The sequence below is a fragment of the Cydia pomonella genome, chromosome 16, assembly GCF_033807575.1.
Source record: "Cydia pomonella isolate Wapato2018A chromosome 16, ilCydPomo1, whole genome shotgun sequence".
Classification (NCBI taxonomy): domain Eukaryota; kingdom Metazoa; phylum Arthropoda; class Insecta; order Lepidoptera; family Tortricidae; genus Cydia; species Cydia pomonella.
The window spans coordinates 8359131-8381991 of record NC_084718.1 but is presented as its reverse complement, the minus strand read 5'-3'; the positions used below and the strand labels follow the sequence as shown (position 1 = coordinate 8381991).

Here is a 22861-nt window from a genome sequence, read left to right as displayed (position 1 = left end):
GCGGAAATAAGTAGCCGCGAAGAGTCGTGAACAAACTTTACAATGAGACGTTCGTTCATTCGTTGGTTAGTGCTTGCGATGTTGCCTTCGCGACTTGCATGTAGGTAGATATAGATATGGAGCTGTAATAAGTAACACTTGAGAAATGTGGTGACAGACTTTTTTGACCTTATTTTATTACATATTTATAACCACGATATATAATTAATACATTCTTGACTGTAAAACTAGGTGCAAAATAAATGACATCATGTAAAAAATAAACCACTAAAATGATTTAGCAAGTAATTTCCGAATGCACCCTAAATATTGAGCATATTTCTCAAACAGGCGTATCGAGGGGAGACCGGGGCAAAGTGACAATGACGCGGCAGCGAAGATAAATTTCTATCACGCTCGCAGATTAGCTGCTATTGTGTAAGAGTGTAAGATTAACTGATAAGTGTCTACTTGTTAATAATAAGAGAAATGTTTACGAATGCCACTTACTTGCCGAGGGTGAGGCTCCCCTTTGTAATAATATTAAAGATGTTTTTTAATTAATCAAAATTGTTATGATTTGTGAGAGTGAGGTTATCATTTAGATTTAGTCATTTAAAGATAAAATAAAAGTGGACCAGGATCACAAAATATTGTAATAGTCATGTTTATTATGAAAATACGTTTTGTACAGAGCTTTACAGACTGAGAATTATTATTAATCCAAGCATCCAATCCTATAACGTTTTATCAAATGATACTAGCTTTAAGAACTCCTATAATATAATAATAAAGGAATTAATTTTACACGTTACTGTATGTTAGATCACTAGACCTAAGTAAAACTGAGTATTATTTTGTAACATATGAATTGGTGTAATATCAAGGCCGCTTGTTTATCCGATCGGGTGTCGGCTGGACCAGGTGTCAATGTGACATCTCCTGTCAGATATCGATGCCGCGTCTATGAACTGTTCGTATAGTGTGGAGGACAAATAAACAGCACCGTCACAAGGACATAGCTGTTAATAGATATGCCACGAAGTAAGAAGTAGGTAGTATTATGCATCCGCCGGAACTATTTCTATGAAATGTTATTTAAGACCTTCGGTACTTAATTTGGTAATAAGTACCTAAGGTAATTATTTCGTACCTACCTATTAAATTACCCAATCACCTCTGCGTTAAATCGGTAAATGTCTTCAAATATTATTTAGAATGTTTTAAACAAACTTTATTTTTATAATCTGATAAGAAATGTCATATAGGTATATAGGTATATTTGTTTAATTACATTTTTAGTTGTGGGCATTAGGTTATCTATAATTCATGAGTACCTACCAAGAAAGCAATATTAATCCTGCACACCTCTTTCCCAGTCATCGAATCCTCGGTTTCCGTGCTGAAGAAAAGCCAAATTTTCCAACAGTACACAAATATAGAACATATCGACACGGAAAACTTATTTGACACATTAATTTGTCCGCCAGCGCTCACAGCAACGAAAATACGTTCCATCTGTGCGAGTAAGCGGAGATCATACCGAATTGTATAAACATTATCAACGGTGGCAATAAATATAATAACAATATTTTTTTTTTTTGTTACGCACAATGGCCGGGGTTTGTCAGCCGCCCGCCGTAATGAAGATGTAATGGGGCCGCGGACTAATCCTTCCATGAAGGGGTGACCAGATCTGAAAGGATGTCACGCGAATATGACAGATATTTTGACAGTAATGCAACGGATTCGATACTGGCGATGGCGTGAGCTTTAAATTAGCTCTTTTGATTTTTAAGCTACTATTCTGTTATGCGAAAATTAGAACCGAAAGATCCGAAATATTATAAAACTAAAACGCCAAAAAAGTTTTTACTTTAAACGTAAAAAATGTAACCAATAATTTCATTTAAAAAATATGCAAACGAGTTAATTAATGTTTCATATACACAATAATAAAATACACTCAACTTTTTAGTATGTTTGGCAAAATAAAATAGGAATGCTGTAAATTGAATAATCACAAATCGGTCCACGCATTTTCAATGTCCCGTCGAACAAACATTACAAACAAATTATTCGGGCCCAACGCTTCGCGGCGAAAAATCAACAAAACCGCATGAAACATGCACATCCAATTCCCCTTTGTCAGTTCCCAGCCGACCTAAACTATGCCAAATACATTTTGTTTAATTCAAAAGGTATTTTTTTAAATATTATTCATCATAATTAGAATAGACCAATATAGATTCACTCCCTAAATTCTAATTATTTGCACGGAGAGTCTAATATAGCTTGATCTATATTTATGATTTGGTGGGACTTGCATGTCAATTTCGCATCAATTTTGACAGTTGTCCCCAGTGAAAATAATTATTTATCGATCCATTAATTCATTACTTGATTGACGGATTTGGAGTCGCATTGTTGCAAACGAGTTTGCCTCATCTCATATTCATCACCGATATGAGCGAGTTGTTTTCTTTTCTCTTTTGACTTCCGAATAAATATGATCTGCTAAAATTAATATTTCAATTATTTTTTAAATAAATTCATTGGGCATATTACAGAAAAGGAGCAAACGTTATCTCTGTGACGTCGTTTTAAGACCTGTGAGAAAATGATCCGCGTGAATCTTGAGTGATAATTGAATACGGAGAAGTTTTAATAACAAACGAGACTGCACACAAAAAGAGATGCATTTCAAGAGATTTCGTGACAGCTATTTGAAAAAACTCGCCAATCAAGTTTTCATTTTAAAGTATGAATACGCTGACATCTTTCTTTGTCAATTTTGCCGTTACTTCGACTGTTTTCGTTAAAAAACGCGAAGATTTCTAAAAAAATTGTTGACGGGGGTCACGCCTAAACCAAAATTAGGGTTTATTCGTACGCAACCTTTTATTGCACTTTGACACGGGATGTTCTCAGAACACCCGGAGATTTTTTATTATTATTTGAAGATTTTATTGAGATATTGGAATTTGGAAAACGGTGGTTAGATAATGTTACCTTGTGTCTAATTGAACAATACACGCACCCCTTTAAGTTTACTTAGACATGTGAATTTATTGAATTCCGATAATCCTTTTAAATGTACCCATATAGGTTTATCGCGAAAAAGGGTGATTTCGATCGATGCTAATAAAGTAATAATAAATATGCTTGCTGATTATAAATTATACTTTTAGAGGCATTCTAAGAATAGGGTACCTACTAGGTAGTTATTACTGGTGTTCATAATTGTAATCAAGCTTTTCATAGAGATAATACCAGAATAAGGTTTTGGCAAAAATTTCATTTTTGGTACAAGCTTTTATCGCGGACTGTACTTTTCTTTCCACAGGCAACTAATACTCACCAAGACAGTTCTAATAACCGCAAACAGGGTTCCCATGCCCACCTCCTATTTCCATCATCAGATTAGCTTCATGTCAACATAATATTACATTATCATCTGATTTACATATGTATGCAAAATTTCTGCTCAATCGGAAACCGAGAAGATTTGTCCCACATTAACTAATCATGTCATTTTACTCTCTGCCAAAAGTTTGGGCATTTTACTCAGCTGCTGTAAATAGAATATTAAGATATTTTTGTCAAATCCTAAGCTAAGTATTTAGCAAATAAAACGTATGATTTACTTTAGCTTTGCATTAACTTGAAACACAAATTACTAGATAAATTACCTACTTACAACCTAAATTCGTTTATGTCCCTAACACCGCTTGTGTACGAAGCGATGTAGGCAAGTCACATCAAAGGGTCCTTATGCAGCGGCTCGGAAGCGCCGCGGTCAGCGTTTGCGCGTAATGATGCCGCAATTGGCACTCTTACCCCGCGTCACGTACGAGATCAAACTGCCGTGAAACGTGGTCATGTAAGAAATGTCCATACAGCAAAAACGCAGACGTAGATTTGGTTACAAAAGCTCCTTTGATAATGATAATGCTAAATTATGAGAAAATATTAAAAGTTGTTGTTTGTAAAAATATATTTCCAATATAGCTAGCTGTTAGGGTAATCCCTATAAGGATAGTTAACTCTTAATCAAAAAAAATTGAAAAAGGGCCTTCGTGGTTCTCAAGTAAGTGGTGACCATCCAAATTTTCGTACCTATCCAGTTAAAATGCGGACATAAAAATAGTAGAAGTACCTAAACATAAGAGCTTTATGATAATTTTACCACACAACTACTGTTTAATCTGATATTGGCCACCACAAAAGGGAAACTATCAAAACAAGAATAAATCCTTGGATCTTAAGCACCGGAACTAAACGTCTGCAGCACAATAGAGGTTTGGCCGTAACCTGAGCGCGGGCGCACCGCATCTTTTCACAAACCATTTTGTATTCGAATCGCGCATCTTTATTATAACCTGACCCTTAGGACCTTCACAATCATGTGTAATCGGAGGTTAGCCTTATAATGGTTGATCCACAGCACAGTAGTTGGTAAGTTATGAATAAAGGGCAGCTATCTGTCTCGCATTTCTGACATTCGATGCGCGCATCGCGTCCGAAACGTCCGGTGCATTCACAATTTAATTGCGAATTGGTTGATTTCACTTACAAGGCACAAAAGCTCTTTGAATGAATGTCCATTTCGCGTGATATTTGTCTATAGCAAATCAGTTTGTGGTGGCTTCGCGGGTTCTGTGTTATAAAGAATTTTGAGACAAAAATCTCAAAAAAATGCTGAAGCTGACAATCTATTTAAACTGCATTTTAGGGGCATTATATCTATCTAAGAAAACATTAAAGAATTTAAGAAATAATAGGCCTTGGCACTCGATGAAATCCACATGTCTGGTCGCGGCTTTAAATACAGAGTTGTACTTTTAGCCAATATGCTATTTGTTGTTCTAAGAAATTTATGTTTAATAATATAGTCAAAGCGAACGCGACCAAGCAGATTGTTACAGCAAAAGCGCAAAAATTGTTCGTAATTCAATACTTTCATAAGTACATTGAGACACAGTTGAATTGATTTCCGTTTCCTCGCAGATACGCGCCACGCCCAATGCGAATCTAAAGTGTACTCGAACGACTACTTCGTAGAATACTACATTGCAATACAACTACTTAAGTCTAAACCAATAAGAACTATTTTTGAATAACCAAAGTTTTTCTCTTCATGTCATTGATTCTCATAGATAACAACTCATTGTGCATCGGACCCGATTCTTCTTTAACAAGTGTGTGGGATCGCACAATAGTATAAATTTCAATAAAAGCTTACTAAAGCAAAATAAGTTAAGTTCATATATGATACATGTGTAAAACGTCAACAACCTCATAACTTCATACTCATCGGTACCCATAACCCATCTAGAAACAAGAGCTTGTTTTCAAAATATGACACCTAAAAACAGCATAAAAAAAGACACCAAAAAACTGAACTACTTCAAACATCAATAAAATCGACATTTTATTGCATCCGTGCTCAACGTTTCGATAACGCAGCAGTTTGTACCCGTAATTTATGAACGAACCGCTCGTTTTTGACACTTAAATTTCACACTCGTCTCATACAGAAACAAGTGGCCTCTCGTCACTCGGGACGATATATTATCCTTAACCAGATGTCCTAGCGTACCTTGTCATCACTGCAATGAAACTTACCTCCCATGCATATCTTGTATCCAGAGGTTCTGATTCCGTCGTCCACTTGCCAATAAAAGTTCCGTACTTCGTCCCGCTTGGGATATTAACTCTAGCGAATACTCCTCCATTCTTTATCACCAGTTCTATCGGTAAATTCAACTCACTATCGACATTGTCATAATTCTTCGCACTTTTCTCTTTTTCTCTCGGATATTTGGAGTCGTATCTCGGCAGTTCCAAATTACCCGGTAGATATCCACGTCCAAATTCTGCGAAGTTTGGTGATAGATAGGTGTCTGATAAGCGACAGTCGAGCGTGCTATAATAGTCTTTAACATCTACGCCGGGAGGCATAGTTTCTTGTTTGATATAAACTAAGGTGGGCGGAGATTCGGATGTCGCAGAGTCAGTCGGACTCGGCGGTGGGCTGCCCGACTCCTGGCTGTCGCCTGCTGTGGACAAAATAAACACAATTTTATTACACCTCGTTATCAATGATCAACAACAAGAACCTCTCATGTAGCCGCACAATAAGCGCATAAAGTGCTCAAAACACTCTGTTTTTAAGAGATTAAAGACTTTTGCAAAGTATTTTGACCAATATAAGTCAATTCAAACATACGTTTTGACCTCAAAACTATTTTATGACATATTACGTACGTTCGAATTGGCCTCCAATTAGTTTCCATGGTACGTTACCACTAACGCTTTTTAGTTTCAAAATTGAAAACATAGACTGAGATATCACAAATAGGAATTAACGAATAATTCATAGGTATGACTGATATGTGTATAAACATTGCAAATGTAATGGCACTTGCTCATTTTTTTAAACCAAGACAGATAAAAAATAATGAAGACGTGCAAGATGGTGATCTCATTATGCGCGTTTCCGCCCTCGACAAAGAGTTTCCGCTCGTCTTCTGTATCTCGGAGCATCCCTCCGAGATGCAAGTCCTCAATACTTATATTTTAGCCGCATAGCAACAGCCAAGTGCGAGTTGAACAGTTGGGTCCATAAACATCTGCGTTGTACCTTGTGTTGTATATTTTCTTTAAAGGAAGGTTATAATATAAACGTGAGGGATATTAGCAGATTAATATTAATATATAACAAGAAAAAGATTGTATTAATTCCTTTTCTGTCTCACAAAATATTTTGTAATTTATACATTTTATTATACAATATATACATTTATTTACAGAGGAAAAGTTATTTTTAAATTTAACTTATCATGCAAAATCATGTTTTCTAGTGTAAAATCAACCACAGATAATCATAGCTTTTTATCCGAAAAACATAAAATAATAAGCTTTTTTTCCTATAAATTTTAAATTTAAATCAGTTTAGTCCCGATATTGAAAAAACTATAGTACCTAAGAATAAAAACAAATATGAATTAATAATTGACGGAAACCTAACAACCGTACGCGTGTCATCAATAAAACACATCCCCTTTGCAAATAGCTGAAAGAGACACTCTATAAATCATTAGAACCCCCTATTACTACTAATATACTTGTTAGAACAACCCCTATCTCATCCATTTGTCTTCTTAGCACGTGGCGGTGAAAAAACTAGAATTATACGCTCGATAAAGGCGTAATACAATTCGATTACAGACGCAATGATAACTGCTTAGCATCACAAAGGTGCATCCCACAATGCCCAGGATGTGTGAACGCGTCTTAAATAATCCCTTTATTTGGACTCGTTTGGCAAGCTTACAGCACCTGTCTGATGTAGGAAGTAAGCTTTATCTGTTATAATAGGATAGTACTCATTTAACTACTAGTAAGCGAATTTTTTTAAATAAATTAAAATTAAAATGTTATCGCTCTGTTTCATAACCTTAAAGTCGCGCTATTTTTAGGGTTCCGTAGCCAAATGGCAAAAAACGGAACCCTTATGGATTCGCCATGTCCGTCTGTCCGTTTATGTCACAGCCACTTTTTTCCGAAACCATAAGAACTATTCTGTTCAAACTTGGTAAGTAAATATATTCTATGAACCACATTAAGATTTTCACACAAAAATAGAAAAAAAAAAACAATAAATTTTGGGGGTTCTCCATACTTAGAACTGAAACTCAAAAACCTTTTTTCACCAACCCCATACATTGGGGTATCTACGGATAGGTCTTCAAAAATGATATTGAGGTTTCTAATATCATTTTTTTCTAAACTGAATAGTTTGCGCGAGAGACACTTCCAAAGTGGTAAAATGTGATCCCCCCTTCCCTCCTGTAACTTCTAAAATAACAGAATGATAAAACTAAAAAAAAATATATGATATACATTACCATGCAAACTTCCACCGAAAATTGGTTTGAACGAGATCTAGAAAGTAGTTTTTTTTTAAATACGTCATAAATGGTACGGAACCCTTCATGGGCGAGTCCGACTCGCACTTGGCCGCTTTTTTAAGTCTTGAACTATGCATATTCGGATTTACACGATAAACACTTTATCTCCAAATGACTTAGTAATTATCTAAACATACATAACATTATGAATCAGATTTTAGATAGCTACCAGACCACTTAGCATTACTTGCATTGTCGCGCGGAACTCCATACTTAAGGCCAAGTCGCGCTTGACATACATAGGTAGGCTTGGCCCTAAGCTCAAAGCGGTCAGTTGTGCTAAATTTAATTGTAGTGCGAAATGTAATACCTAGTTAATTTGAAACACTGCAAATAGTTACTGATCAAACACTGTTTCGGGATGTGACTAAACTATATCGCAATTAAATCGCGACAGTATAGCGACTGTCACAGTAAAATGTCGTCATGTGCAATAGCTCTTAGGAATCTTAGGATTCAAATTAACCGTGGCGAGGCCCGCTCATGGCTGCGTGAGCGGACAATGCAGAAGAGTCGCCGTTAAAGTCTCCGGTTTCCGCAGAAACTGCCCAGATTCAAAATAAGAACATCCAGGCACTGCGGATGGAGTGGAGTGGCAAATGTACTTATATAAATATTAAATATGTTAAATTAAAACGGGTCACACAAGTTTTAAGGTGGTTCGCTTTCCATACAAAAAAACGATAGCGTTTTATGAAGTCATTACACACTATTACGACGAAAAATAGCCCAGAAATAGTAAGAAACTTGAATGACAGGTCAATTTTAAAGTACACTGACATCAGAATGACATAACTAAATGATGTCATTTAGTGATCGTGCGTCTCAATCATACCAATACATGTACAGAGAATCATTTAGATATTATTTTGATGTCAGTGTACGTTCAAATTAGCCGGTTACTCGTTTTAATATATTTTTTGCGCTCAAATTAAAATGGATTAAAACAAGTAACCCTTTTACTAAATTCTCTTCAATAGTTCTAGTATATTTTTTAAGTAGTTAAATTGTATTGCTATATAGATAAGTTGGCTGGTGATTGAAATATAATTTTTAGTGTATTATATAGGTGATGTGCTGATATGCCCAATTTGCGATCAAATTTTTAGCAGGAAGATCGGGTACGCGAGTCACCTAAAGGTGCACCAGAGAATAGAACAGCTATACTGTAATGATACCAATTAGTAGGCTTCATTAAAAATAACCTAATCCATTTTAAATTTGTAAAGTTTATTAAATATAATATTCATATCTATACTGCGTACAATCCTACTGTCCTATCTGTACGATTAATCGAGTACACATTTCTAGAAGGAAAAATCAAAGTAAAAGAAGGGAATTTGTGTTAATATTATCATTCATATTTGAATAAATATTATATTTCACAATATCCATATTATAAAATGTTTCAGAAGGAAAATGGTAAAGCGATGATTGATAATCGTTGAATTACTTACCTACCAAAAATAATGAACTTTTTGTACAGTGAGCATCAAAAGTAGCAGATAAATGTGAAAAAATTCGCAGACGTGTTTGGCACCCTGTACTAGTTTTACAAACAAACAAACAGAGTGGCCCAAAAATACGTTAAAAAATATTTAAGAATATTTTTGTAGCTTAAACGTTCATTCAAAATTAAAACTACAATCGTTCATCTTCAAATCAGTCAAATGGATGTTATTAAATATTCATCATTCGAAAGCATCACTAAAAAATCAATTCTATCAGTTAGCATGTACAAACAATTCAAAATTTCCATCAGATTATTTTACAAAACATGTGGATAAAATGCATTTTTCTTATCCGTTTTTGAGGAAGAGCTGCTTTACGAAATGGTGTAGTGAAAAATATTTTTAAACGTACTATTGAGGTAATCTGTATTACAGATCGCGTTCAAAATTTATATTTTGTCATTTGCTAATTTATTTTATATAAATCTTTAAATTAATGGTACCTACACATTTGACGCGTACTTTCTTCTTTCATAATGTTGGCTAGTTTATGTGTGCTAATCCAGATGCCAATCCAGAAATCCATACGATTGAATTTCAGTTTGATTGAATGTTTAAAAAAAAAATAGTAATATCAATAAAATGATGAGTTTCAAAGATCTCGTCACATCCATGTCCGTGGACCCCCGGGCATGCTAATTTGGTGAGTTCGTCACACAGACTGACAATAAGGGTTTACTGTCACTCGCCGTCCACGGCTCGGCTTATGCTGTATCGTAAAACGCTCGCCAGCCAACATCGGCAATTAAACAAACCGCCGAAACTCCTTACGGTTACAGCACTAAAGATGCAAATGGCTTGCCAAGTCGGTTATAGAGTGGAAGATAAAACGTTAAGCAGGCGTGCAAAGTGCATGCCTCATCGGACATACGTGGAGTGACTAAATAGATGGATTCAAAGGCGAGACAATAGGTCGGGTTAGCGTTCGAGGAAAGTCGCACTTTCTACCGCAAGTAAGATTTCTAAAGGACAGGAAACTGTTAAATTATTCAATGAAGTAACGTACTGAATAACCGACACACCTACTGATACTAAGTACATAGATATAAGACAAAAATCAGCCGTCGATTAGTCGAGTGAATCGATACAGTAAATACTAAAAAATACATGTGTTATAGCTACTAGTAATAAGAAATATCTAAATAAGCACATATATTATTTAAGAAAATTGCCATACATTCTATGTTATGTCACTTATGTCCCATGATATTCTATGAATAACATTAACACGCATTAAAAGGCACTCTATGTAGTGATGGCGATAGATTTACTAAAAAAAACGGAGTTGTGAATCCGTCGCGTCGGAACGCTTACTCTGTCGAATTTTCATTATTTTACCGATTAGGTACCTGGATAGAATTGTACATATAATAATAATAATCATAGAGATTGAAACTTTGGAACTAAATAAAACATATGTACCTACTAGATTAAATATAACGTATTTCACGGGTCTTGTAAATGAAAAAAAAAAAACTGTTTTTAAACCTAAACATATTATAGGTATACGCCATTATTTATCAATAACCCTTCAAAAACATCCCTAAACGGCCGTTATCGTTTTCGCACTTCCATATAACAAACTAACAATAGCCCCTCGCAAATATTGTAGAAATGTCGGCGCCCGCCAAAAGCTAGCACCTCTGAAACCACACCAACTAAACAGCCAAATAAATATCATAATACCAAAACCCAATTTAAAAAATGTAAGTCACAAGCCGTTTTCGCACGCACTTGACAGAACCACAGATAACACTTGAGATAGCTAAAAAACAATGATGTTCGTAGATTAGGTTTATTTGTTTTGGCTTAAGTTCGGTAAAGCTGCATATTTTTTATATAATATTTATTGAGTGTGTTGAGTGTTCAGCTTAGTGATAAGGCCGTGGCTGCGATTGAGGTCGTGGCCCACAAAAGGTGTCGCCGGGAAATCAGCGCTGACTTTCGGGTCAGCATTATGCTTAAGCGGGACTATTTCTGTTTTTTTATAGTTCATTGTGCATTAAGGGCGGTAAACAAGAATGTCGGCTTCGGGGTTAATTAACACTTGTTCGTAAATCTTGTACCGCCCGTGTGTGCCACAATGTTTTTCATCATACTTGTGACAAAAAACTAAATTTTAAGCGAAATAATTTAATGTCACCGTTAAAATAATGAAAAGTCACCGTTTCAAATATTCGTCCGCCATATTGTAATTTTTTACCTGTTAAGAATCAAAGGCACAGATCCATCTGGCATTCAGCCACGATTGATAATTGTGTAAAAAGTATTTTAAACTGCTATTATATTAATCAAATAAAAATATTAAATAATAAACGACAGTATTTCAAAAGTAACACTCATTTATATCTAGTTGGTTCGTATGAATTAGTGACATAATTAAAAAAATTGCCCATGGGCATAATGGAATAAAATAAAAAATTACGCCCGTGGGCATAATATAACTCATTCCATCTCAATATTCTGGCATACAATAACACCCTTTAAGAGCAAGTGTGACGAAAATATATTTTTTCATCCTACACGTTTGTATGAAATGTAAATTAGTTAATCACGAATAAATACAATGATTCTTATTCAGTAAGAACGCCTACAATACCAATTAAATAATTTATTATGTAAACGTAATTACTTTTGCTACTTTGTCGTCTATTAGTCTTATTGAACAAATACCTATTCTAAAAGATTTACTAAGTCTCATTTTGGAACAGAAAATTATTTCAATAATAAACATGTAATTAAAATATTGTAAAATGAAGGCAAAGATAAGCTGTTTCTTTTATATGTATAAACAATACATATATACACTTACTAAGCTTTTATATTTCAATACATACTAACTAATTTTGGCAGAATTTAAATGTAAAACCAAATCAATTTACAAACCTTAACTAGAGTATATTTAATATTTACAGGACCATTAACAAAAACAAATTCAAGAACAACAACTTTAGGGTCTTTGTTTAAAAATAATATATTCTTCAGAATACTTTTCATTCCACTTGATATTTTAAAATCCAATAAGAAATATCTGTTATGTATTCATATTACTGGACAGCAACATGAATATAATTAGGACGCAATAATTAGGTCGCACTACCTCTTTAACTATATGAATTAACTTTATACACATATCTTACTGACTGTGTACGCCGATAAACTTTAATTAACACGTACATAAACAGCTTAATTAGGTAACAACCGTTACAATTGATGATAATATTACTGCGTGCTAAGAACTTGGAGTAACTCACCAGACATCTTCATGTTACACAGCCACTGTTAACATTCGTGTTGCTCAGCTTTTATCATAGTCCAAATAAACCCTTTCACTTTTTCAGAAATGCTTCAGTAGCGACTTTATTATTAAAATCAAGTTCATTTAATGTCCAATACACATGCGTTAAAATTTGATATGAAAATTGGGTTAATATTTTATTAGATAATTATTTAATTAAAACTAAAACAACTAATTATTATTTTTAATCAAGTCCACAGGTCCTCTATATCTACCACCGCACTTTCTAAACACGTTACAATATTTCCAAATTTAAAATCGTTTAGCTAGGGATGTGCGCGTGTTCGGATACTGGACGCGGTGACAGGCCGACATGTGCGGCCGGTACGGCGAGTGGTACAAGAGTAACGCGAGAGGAAGCGAGACCCAGCTCATCCCTAGAATCCCGAATCACATACCCTCTCCCGGGCCGCCCCGCGCCCTTACCCCTCTGTGTCTTTGTGTTACACCCCTCTCTTTCACGCAAGCGTTTCGAGGTCTAATGTAAGGTTGCCGGCTGAAAATGTTCTGGCTTTTCAATAGATAATATTTAACGAAAAGTGTCTAATCCAACAGTATTTTGACGGTTGAAAAATGTCCAAAATAATTACTTTTTCGTTTTAACACTTACACGCCGTTTAAACATGAAATAACTCGACTATCTTACACGCACACAAATATACCTAGTCTCACAATAACTCCATATAAGATTTGTGTTTTGATTTATGCTGAAGCATTTCCGTGTCCACTTTTTTACAATTTCTCAGAACTCAGGGTTATTATTCAGGGTTACGTCCAAGTGAAACCGTCAATCATTTTATTTGTTATTGTTAGGTAATACTTTATTGACTTATTCCAATGTCATCGATTCTTGAACAGTAAACTTGTCGAGTTGTCGATTGCAAAAACAATGAGCAAAGTTCGGATCAACTTTCAAGTTGAATCGAAACTGGCTGTTATAACAACACTATTACACAGTACTTTACAGCTAGTCTTTAAACAAAGACCCTCAGATTGTCAAAGGCACTAGAATAAAACTACTGTATTAATAAATGTCTCGACGAAGACTAACCCTATACATGCTATTATAATATTAGCCTTGATTTTAACCTGTCAAGTTAAACTGGCCGGTAAATCGAAACATTATGTAGATTAGGAAAAGTGAATTAAATACGTCTCTACAATATCTAATCGATCTTATCGTTTTATATTAAATCGGCCGTAGCATGCTATTATATTAGCAAATTCATGTCTTTAGCCCGTAAGTACCTACAGTAAGTAAACATAAAAAATTGTTGCGTATGTAAGTATGTATATTGTTTATAATATTAAATAAGAAACAAATAAATGTCAATCAAAAATAAACTTAATTGTACATAAATGTACTCAAAGATTTATACGTAGAACGGTGTTGTCTATGACGTTTTACTTTCAGTCTATTTTTGCGTTGCATTTTTCCAGTCTGAAAATAGCTTATACGAGGCAAGTGAGAGAGGAGATAACAAGATAACGCTCAAGATCTATGCGATCGCGTGCGATTGGTCGCCGCCGGCGCTGGGCGTGGCTTTGCAGCGGATTCACCAATTGGATGATCCCTGTTGTCTGCCTCTTTGTCTGTCAACAGATTTTGTAGTGATGTGGCAGGTGCTTCGTGACCCGCGATCGAACTCAAATGTCATATTGTTTTCAGGTACGTAAGTAATGTATGAATGAAGTTCATTTAATTAGCACTGTTAATTAGAGTAACTTGAATAAGCAATTAAAAAGTATAACCAGGTAGAAAGGTAAACACAATGAAACTATGGTTTATAATAGTAAACACTAATAAAAAATACTGTTTTGATTGATCTTAAGGATCCAATAAGTAAATAAACTTATCTTGTGGCTGAAAAATTCCATTTTCTTAAACTATGATTTACAGTACGTAATTTATCCACGTTTTAATGGAAATGCCTGATAACTCGCAAATTATTAATTAAGAGTAGCCATCGATAATCAAATTCAATTCGAGTTTTAATCAAGTGACAAACGTGAAGGTGCGGACTAGAATCGATTCGCGATAGACGAGACGTGAGATAATTGATTTTCAAATTCCGTCATAATCGGTTTTACGCGTTTCCTTTGACGAGTCCCTTTGACGTGCATTTCTTACTGAAAGACTAATAAATCTATTTTAGAACAATGTTTGTATAGATAGATAAAACATTTAAAACATGTATGTACAGAGTGAAGTTTTGTATCTATATAGATGAATTACAACTGTCATTGTTATTTAACTTTTAATAGTTTTTATATCATAATATTAGATTTATATGCGAAAATAATGAAAATAAAATGTATTCTGATAGGTGCCAGTGTTTTTTTTTTTCTATTCCCAAATCAATAATTAAACAAATGTCAATAGGTAATTATTGTACACGAGTTTCTGTCTGTGTAAAACCTCAATACCTATCTCTCATCATTGCATGTACTCCAATATTTATTTCGTCATCACAGCTTATAAAAATGTTGTCAATATTATACTATATTCGCAACTTTGACGTTCAATTTAATCATTCGATAAACTCCAAGTTTGAAGAAAACTGTTAATAAACGGCCAGATTCGCACTTTAAGATATCTCAAATTATAGATAACCGTAATATTTTATAATGTAAACAGTTATCTCTGCAGCGAGCATGGTGTGGCCTTAAGTAATTATCTCTTAACTGTTTAAAACCCTTTCTCTCTGCTTTTAGAATTAATAAATGAAACAATGTTTCGCACAAACTTTCAACTCCACAGTAGTTTAGAGTTTGTAAGTTTTTTTGTGATAGGTATGCGTGTTGCTTTATGAAAATACTTATTTATGTAGATTAGGTATATTTAAATAAAATAACATACATAAATCATTTTCTAATCATGTTCACCTATTTGTTTTTCAATCGACCGTTAAGGCTAGTAAAATTTCATGTAAGAAATGATTGCAGATTCTTGTTATTGAAATATACCTACAAATTAAATTTAAAATCATTATTTGTAACTTGTTATAATAAATACAATATCAAATAAGCAATTGTTTATCTCGATTGTGATGCATGATTGCGGTATGTTAAATAAATCAAATTTAACGAAAAAGCAGCCCTTAAGAGGGAAGAATAGCTTAGCGATTATAGCGAAATAACGGTACTTTTTCTATGAGATTCTATTTTGGGAGAAAACGTTTTCCTCTAACTAAATCTTAATAAATCACTTTGATTTTGATTTAGATCCCATCAGCATAATATTTTTTAAGTTTATAGGTTCCGCTTTAAAAACAAATGTAAATGTTTTTCATTGTATCAAGAACATATTTAGAAGTAGAAAACGTTTTCTCTTTTTACCCGACTGCCAAAGGGAGGAGGGTAATGTTTTTCGAGTGTATACATGTATGTATGTCTGTTTCTTTGTGGCCTCCTGTAGCCTAAACGGCTTGATGGATTTTGATGTATGAGGTATCGTTAGATTCGTCTTGATCAAGGGAGTGTCATAGATTTTGGGTAACTAAAAAGTTATAAATAAATAAAAATATTATAAAAAAAAAAAAAACCCGACTGCACACTAAAAAAGGGAAACAAGCCCCACAAGAATATTGTTGTTGATGGTAAGTATCGCAGGCGGGGACCAACAGAGGGTTACTTATAGTCATTTTGATTAAGCAGCATCTTACTTAGGTATGTATTTTCGTTGGTGGCGATCAAGTTAGTCCCCACCTGCAATACTTACCATCAACAACAATATTCTTGTGGGGCTTGTTTCCCTTTTTTAGTGTGCAGTCGGGTTTTTTGTTTTTTTATAATATATTTTTTTTGTATGGACGATCACGTTGTATACTTCCCTCTTAAGAGCGGGATACGAGAGCCGAGATTTAAATTTTTAGGTGAATACATCTCGCTAACGGGAGCGGCTTCTAAAACTAGTGCGGTAAGGACAACGCTAGGTTAGGCGAAAAGTCCTGCGTAAAAATCTCAAAAAACGATGTTTCGTTCTCCTCCAAAACTTAACCAAACATAACGAAATTTTGATCTCTAACAATTTATTTATTCATGACATTATCTTTGTTGGACTGTTTTGTTCTTTAAGCTAATTGATGTCAGTTTTGAATACCATGCTTCTCTTTGCGGCCTAGTAAATTAGTCCGTTTTTGCTGATATTTGAAGTGCACTAGCGCCTTAACGAACAAAAATATCAAAAAAAGCAAAACAGTCCGACACAGATATTAATAATAATAATCTGTTTTGAAAAAATCATTGCTCTAGCTTCAAAAACGACGAAGGAAACAGTCGAGTACGTTTGTATGGAGAAATAACCACTCCTGTTGCCAACCTTTATTATGTAATATATATTATTATAAGCCTATACGGTGTTCCACTGCTGGGCAAAGGCCTTCCCCCTCGATTTCCACTCGTCTCGGTTTTGAGCAATCTCCGGCTAGTCGTTGAGATATGCATCCAGGTCGTCCCGCCATCCGCCTGGGCCTACCAGATCCTCGCATGTCTTGCGCCACCCTTACCGTGGTTATTTTGGCCCACCTTTGTGGGTGTATGTGGCAGACATGGCCGGGCCAGTCCCATTTCAGCTTGCCGTTCACAAATGATTTTGATGGTGGAATGGTTTTTTGGTGGTGGTGTTTTTTTTTATAGTGGGATTTTGACTTGGCTCATATGTAATAAAAAACAGAATTTTTAATTGTTAATTTACTGAGTGTTTATGCATTCTGATAACATGATTTTAAGAAACTGGCGTGTTTTCTTAAGTCACGATTCGTGCCAGAAAGTTTTGAAAGCTATGAGAATCTTACAGAATTTTGATCTATTAGGCAAAACTAGAAAGCAAAGTTGTACCTACAGTTGCTGTAGTACCTACCTCTGTATATTGACATCTGTTATGTTAATTAAATTGTTATAGATCGTGTCATTAAGGAAGACGCGTGCCTTGACTCGCTTTGTCATGTTATTAAAGGTTAGATTTGAGAAATGTGCGCGTCATCGTGGATGACATGTACTATACTTTATTTTTGAATTTTGATAATAAAAATAAATAAAATAAAAAGCATTTATTTCGGACAAGATCCATAATACCAAAAACACAAAACAACAAGCAATCAAAATATTTACATATAAATTACAAAAAATAAAATTAAAATATATAGTATTTTATGGTTTTATTTTTTTATCATAGTTTTTTTTGTGTAATTTGACATTTAGAGACAGTATGCATCTCTAATAAAGTATTTATTATTTCATAGATTCGATATTTGTAATTGTTTTTTTTTTTTTTAATTTATTGTTTGTAAAAATGGACATGTAAAAGTGCCCCTGTGGCCTATTTGCTGAATAAATGTTTGATATTTGATATTTGATATGAATTAAATTAAATTAAAAATACGGATAAATAAAATGTTAAAAAAAAAATAACTAACTAACTAACTGCTTTGGCTCAGCGATCCAAAAAGAATCTTGGCCTCCGAAACGAGAGAACGCCACCTGTCCCGATTAGGCGCGATTTTTTTTTTAATAAAAAAATAATGTTAATAATGTTAATGATAATAAAATGTTATTGAAATCTAAACATAGATGTATAAAGAATTTAAATACCTATATAAGTACCCTAAAGTATATGTACTAGTCCATATCAAGGTTACAAAGGTATTGGAGACCTATTCTCACGACATTTACCTGCCTATATTGAACCTCCAGTCACCCAGACGTCAAAACTTGCCAAGACAAATAATGCAATTTGATATATCAATTTTTTTTTTTAAAGAACGGAATGGAAGTCCTTTATAAGTCGGTCGTCTCTGGTCGGCTAGAAGTTAAGAAATACTGTAAAATAATAATTTACAAAGAGTGTCGTGTCGTAGTAACCAGCAACGCCATAATAAAATGTTTATAACGGGCATACATCATCCTTTATGAGGTAGCAGACAGCCGGATTTGCATTCACCAAGGCAACATGCACGCTGCTTTCAGCATTATTCGTGCTGAAAAATATCGTCTCTAAGCCTTTATCACTATTTATTCTTTAAACGAGAGTTATAACTTCGCGTGTATTTATTTTATTCTTATTTTGGTATTTTATTGTACTTTGGAATAAATCATATAATATTAGTCTACCGGCAGAGTCAGATCAAGATAAGTTGGCAGCGATTTTCATAGCCCAGGCCGGCTGGGCTATCAAAATCGCTGTCAAAAAACTTAGCTTAGTCTGACTTCTATTATGAATTACAAATCACAAAACTTTGATAAATCTGGACCCGGAAAATTGGACCCGGGTATGTCCTTAAACTACGTCCAAAAGAGAGGTATGGGCAATGTGAATGTCATCTCGCCTTGTGTGGTAGGGCACAGCACAGCAGATGTCATTCCAGATCTAGAGCAGAGCCCAACTGGGGAAGTACCTCCACCTTACAGAAAACCGCAGCCAAATAACACTTGACCCTACTCATAGTGTTGTGTTCCAGCCGGTGAGTAAGGTTGCCAGAGCTCACCGAGGGGGTGGTGTTAGGGTCGGCAACGCGCATGTAACTCCTCTGGAGTTGCAGGTGTACATAGGCTACGGAGACTGCTTACCATCAGGCAGGCCGTATGCTTGTTTGCCACCGACGTAGTATTAAAAATAATCTAAACCGGCAACATTCGTTGTAAGGCGTCTCGCATTGTTCTAATATTCGAGCTATTTAAATATAGCTATCTTGTAGCTTTACGAGTTTTATGCAGAGTATTTCAGAGCGTAACTGGCCTAAACTGACACTGGCTAAATATGGAATTGATCTGCAGAAACTACTAATTAATACGGATAGGTAACATCAATATTTTATTAACATAGGTGTTGCGGGCTTTTAATTGCCACTTCGACCAATCATTGATCCATTGTGACGGCCCTTTAAAGTTCATTACCAATGCCCGTTGAATCCAGGAAGGTCCAGATTCTTTGGGCCGTAACGTTCTGTGCCTCATAGGGTTGCAATACATGTCGCCCTTGTAGGTACTTCTTTTTGACGTTAGTGGTACACAGGAACAGAGAATGTGCATTAAAGTCTCCTCTGACTCCTGGCTTATCCAGCATGTCGCATCTTGTTTCTTTCCAAATTGAAACATGTGTTTGTTCAACTTACAATGTCCAGTCATACCGATGTTCAGTAGGTCCTGGCCACCAAGAAAAAGTTTAAAGTGACCTTGATAGTTTCGACACCGAACCATAACGAGGTACTAGCTGTTTCGGCAGCGCAGTATAGGTCACTGAATCTATAAGACTAAAAGTAGTTTTTCGTTGGAAACTTGGATGCGGGCCAGCTGCCGAAGTATGGTCGAAGGCGCTAAATCATTCGGAACGAGAAGCGAGCGTCGCCGCGGGTTGGCGTGATCGGTGGAACGTGTTCGGTGGCTAGACAAAAAATAGCTTTCCGCTGATATTGGTATGGGAAGAATGATTTAGTATATAGTAGTAGTAGTATAGTAGTATGAATATATGAAAGAAGACGCTACCAAATTCTTTTTCGAGATAAATATACCTTTTTTTATGTTGCCACATACGGAATAAGCAATGCCTCATCGCTATAAGTAGATATCGAAAATTACTTTACGCAATAAAATACATTAAATTAGGATACTGCAGGATAACAGCTTCATCGTTCAAAAGGAAAATAATAGTACAGTTATCTATTATAAAATTGTAACTTTTAAAAGTTATATTATTTTTCCAATTTATTAGCAAGTCCCTTACCAGGCTGACCAAACATTTAGTCAGAAAAGCGGGCTACAATTTTAGGTACCTAAACTGAATCAAAACTTATTGACATGAATGAGGTAAGTACCTAAGTATTTACAGAGTGGTGTGTTGGAAGCTACAATTTTATTACAGTCACAATTTTCGTAAATGGAAGGACCACGTAACTAAAATTGATCGAATTTGGTCATTTAACATTAATTAGGTTTCTTCTTAACTAGTGGAACACTAATGGTCAATACTGTCCCGCCTTGCTTAAGCAGTTATGCCAACCTGCGGTCGCCAAAATGTTTTTCCTCAAACTGACTCCGCCCACCTTCAATAAAGTACATTAAACAAAAAGTTAACAAACATTTTAAAAATATTAAGCACGATGAGTTGACATAAATGTAAGGCAAGGCAGGCTAAAACAATTCATAACTTTGCTTCGGTTAGATAATTTAATTATATAGATATATAAATAGGTAGAAAATAGGATGCATTCATAGTTCCTAAAAACAAATTTTGTCTCTTAGATATTTGAAGAGTTTCTGATTGTCTACCACCTGCCCATTTAATTTAATCTCTTTATAATAATAATAATAATATTTCATAAATGATTCAGATTGATTGAAATATTCGTGTGATTCACGGTCCCCACGGAACACCATAGATTGAGCCCGCAAATATTTCAAACTACGGGGTCCAATGAAATCGAAACGATGGGAGGCCTTTGCCCAGCAGTGGGATACATAATTAGGCTAAAATAATGTTTACTATTGACATTTTGAATAAGTTTATACATGCATTTTTTGCCCATTTCTTATACATATAATACGACTACAGAACAAGTGTAGTGTTAGGCATGTATCAAAGTAAAACTCACGGAGTACCTAGGTACAGGGGTGTATATGCACTCCCTAATCCTTGTAAATAAGCTTCGCTAATGTCGTGTAGAGCCAAAAGTGACCACGTACGTGAGCCGGCGAGGCAGCGACAGGTTTATTTGTACCCCCATCGCTCCCTTTGTCGAGAATTTGCGACGTCCCCCCTCTACGGAGGCTGAATGCTAAGCAAAGAGGGCCGGCGGTGTTTGTATCAGAGGTGACCAAAAGAATTAGCAAAATCCCCTGCCAACGTCACACGTTTGTCCGAGTTCTTTGGAGGTTTACTGCGGAAATGCAAGCCCAAAGGATACATCATTTATATATGTTTGAAAACATAAACCATTTAAACTTCAGTAAATATTTCATAAACTGAAATTGGATATAATTATTAATAGTATTCATAAATAATTATTATAATCAGCAAAATTGCATACCAGTTTACCTATTTTGACTGTGGTTACGCCTAAATTAGTGTTAGAAATTCTACAAGAAATTCTTCGTTGTAGCAGTATATGATAATCGCAAAATGGTTTTATCCTCATGTCTAAATTAACAATTTAAAACCTTTTTCAACACGCCTTTTCTATTCAACCCATTTCAAGGTCATTTTCTTTAGCACTTTAAGGACATTGTGATCTCAATCAGATTGATAAACTACTGTCCATTGCATTTGAAAGGATAAACGATTGAAACTTTAAAATGTCTCCCCTTCACCGCTGTGAAAGCTTTTGTTGAAATCAAGATGCAATCTTCGAAAGTTGGATTTTTATATAGGAGGCTGGAATTGTTAACCTTTTTTACACTAACTTTATCATTTTCCTTTACACCTACAACTCTTGCTACATTATTTTACAAACAAACGATGGGCCAAGAGCTATTAAGGGAAAATTTAGGCATATTAAAAATGTATTCCTGTTACTCTAAGTGCTTTAAGTCAAAGAAAGACGAAGAATTCTGCAAAATATGTAACAGTAATATTATTTTATCACCAATTTAGCAATGTGACCGATCATTCTTGTATTTAATTTAAGTATTTAAGGCAAATAAATTTATGGAAGCGCTGGTGGCCTAGCGGTAAGAGCGCGCGACTTGCAATGCGGAGGTCACCAATGAGTTTTTCGGAACTTATGTACGAAATATCATTTAAAATTTACCAGTTGCTTTTCGGTGAAGGAAAACATCGTGAGGAAACCGGACTAATAACAATAAGGCCTAGTTTACCCTCTGGGTGGAAAGGTCAGATGGCAGTCGCTTTCGTAAAACCTAGTGCCTACGCCAATTCTCGGGATTAGTTGCCAATCGGACCCCAGGCACCCATGAGCCGTGGCAAAATGCCGAGACAACGCGAGGAAGAAGAAGGCAAAGAAATCTATGGGTAAAGAGCCTGGCACCATTGATTGCCTTCGTGGTTACTAAATCCAAACAGTAGGTAGGAAGTAAAAGGATTGATTTTAAAATGTCGAATTGAAATCGATTGCGACAAAGGGGCGAGCCATTTCAATTTTGAG

General features: G+C 35.1%; 1 protein-coding gene across 4 annotated transcripts in view; it reads right to left on the bottom strand.

Annotated features, from left to right (window-relative positions):
* The window catches only part of LOC133526710 (histone-lysine N-methyltransferase PRDM16-like), a 156420-nt gene that overhangs the window by 36390 nt on the left and 97169 nt on the right, over positions 1–22861 (bottom strand). For 3 of the 4 annotated variants that reach the window (XM_061863428.1, XM_061863429.1, XM_061863431.1), the window contains one exon: positions 5608–6041. In XM_061863428.1, coding sequence (XP_061719412.1) covers positions 5608–6041 — 434 coding nt within the window. Of the gene's footprint in view, positions 1–5607; positions 6042–12720; positions 14988–22861 lie in introns of those variants that run through there. The other variant, XM_061863430.1, reaches the window with a different exon arrangement.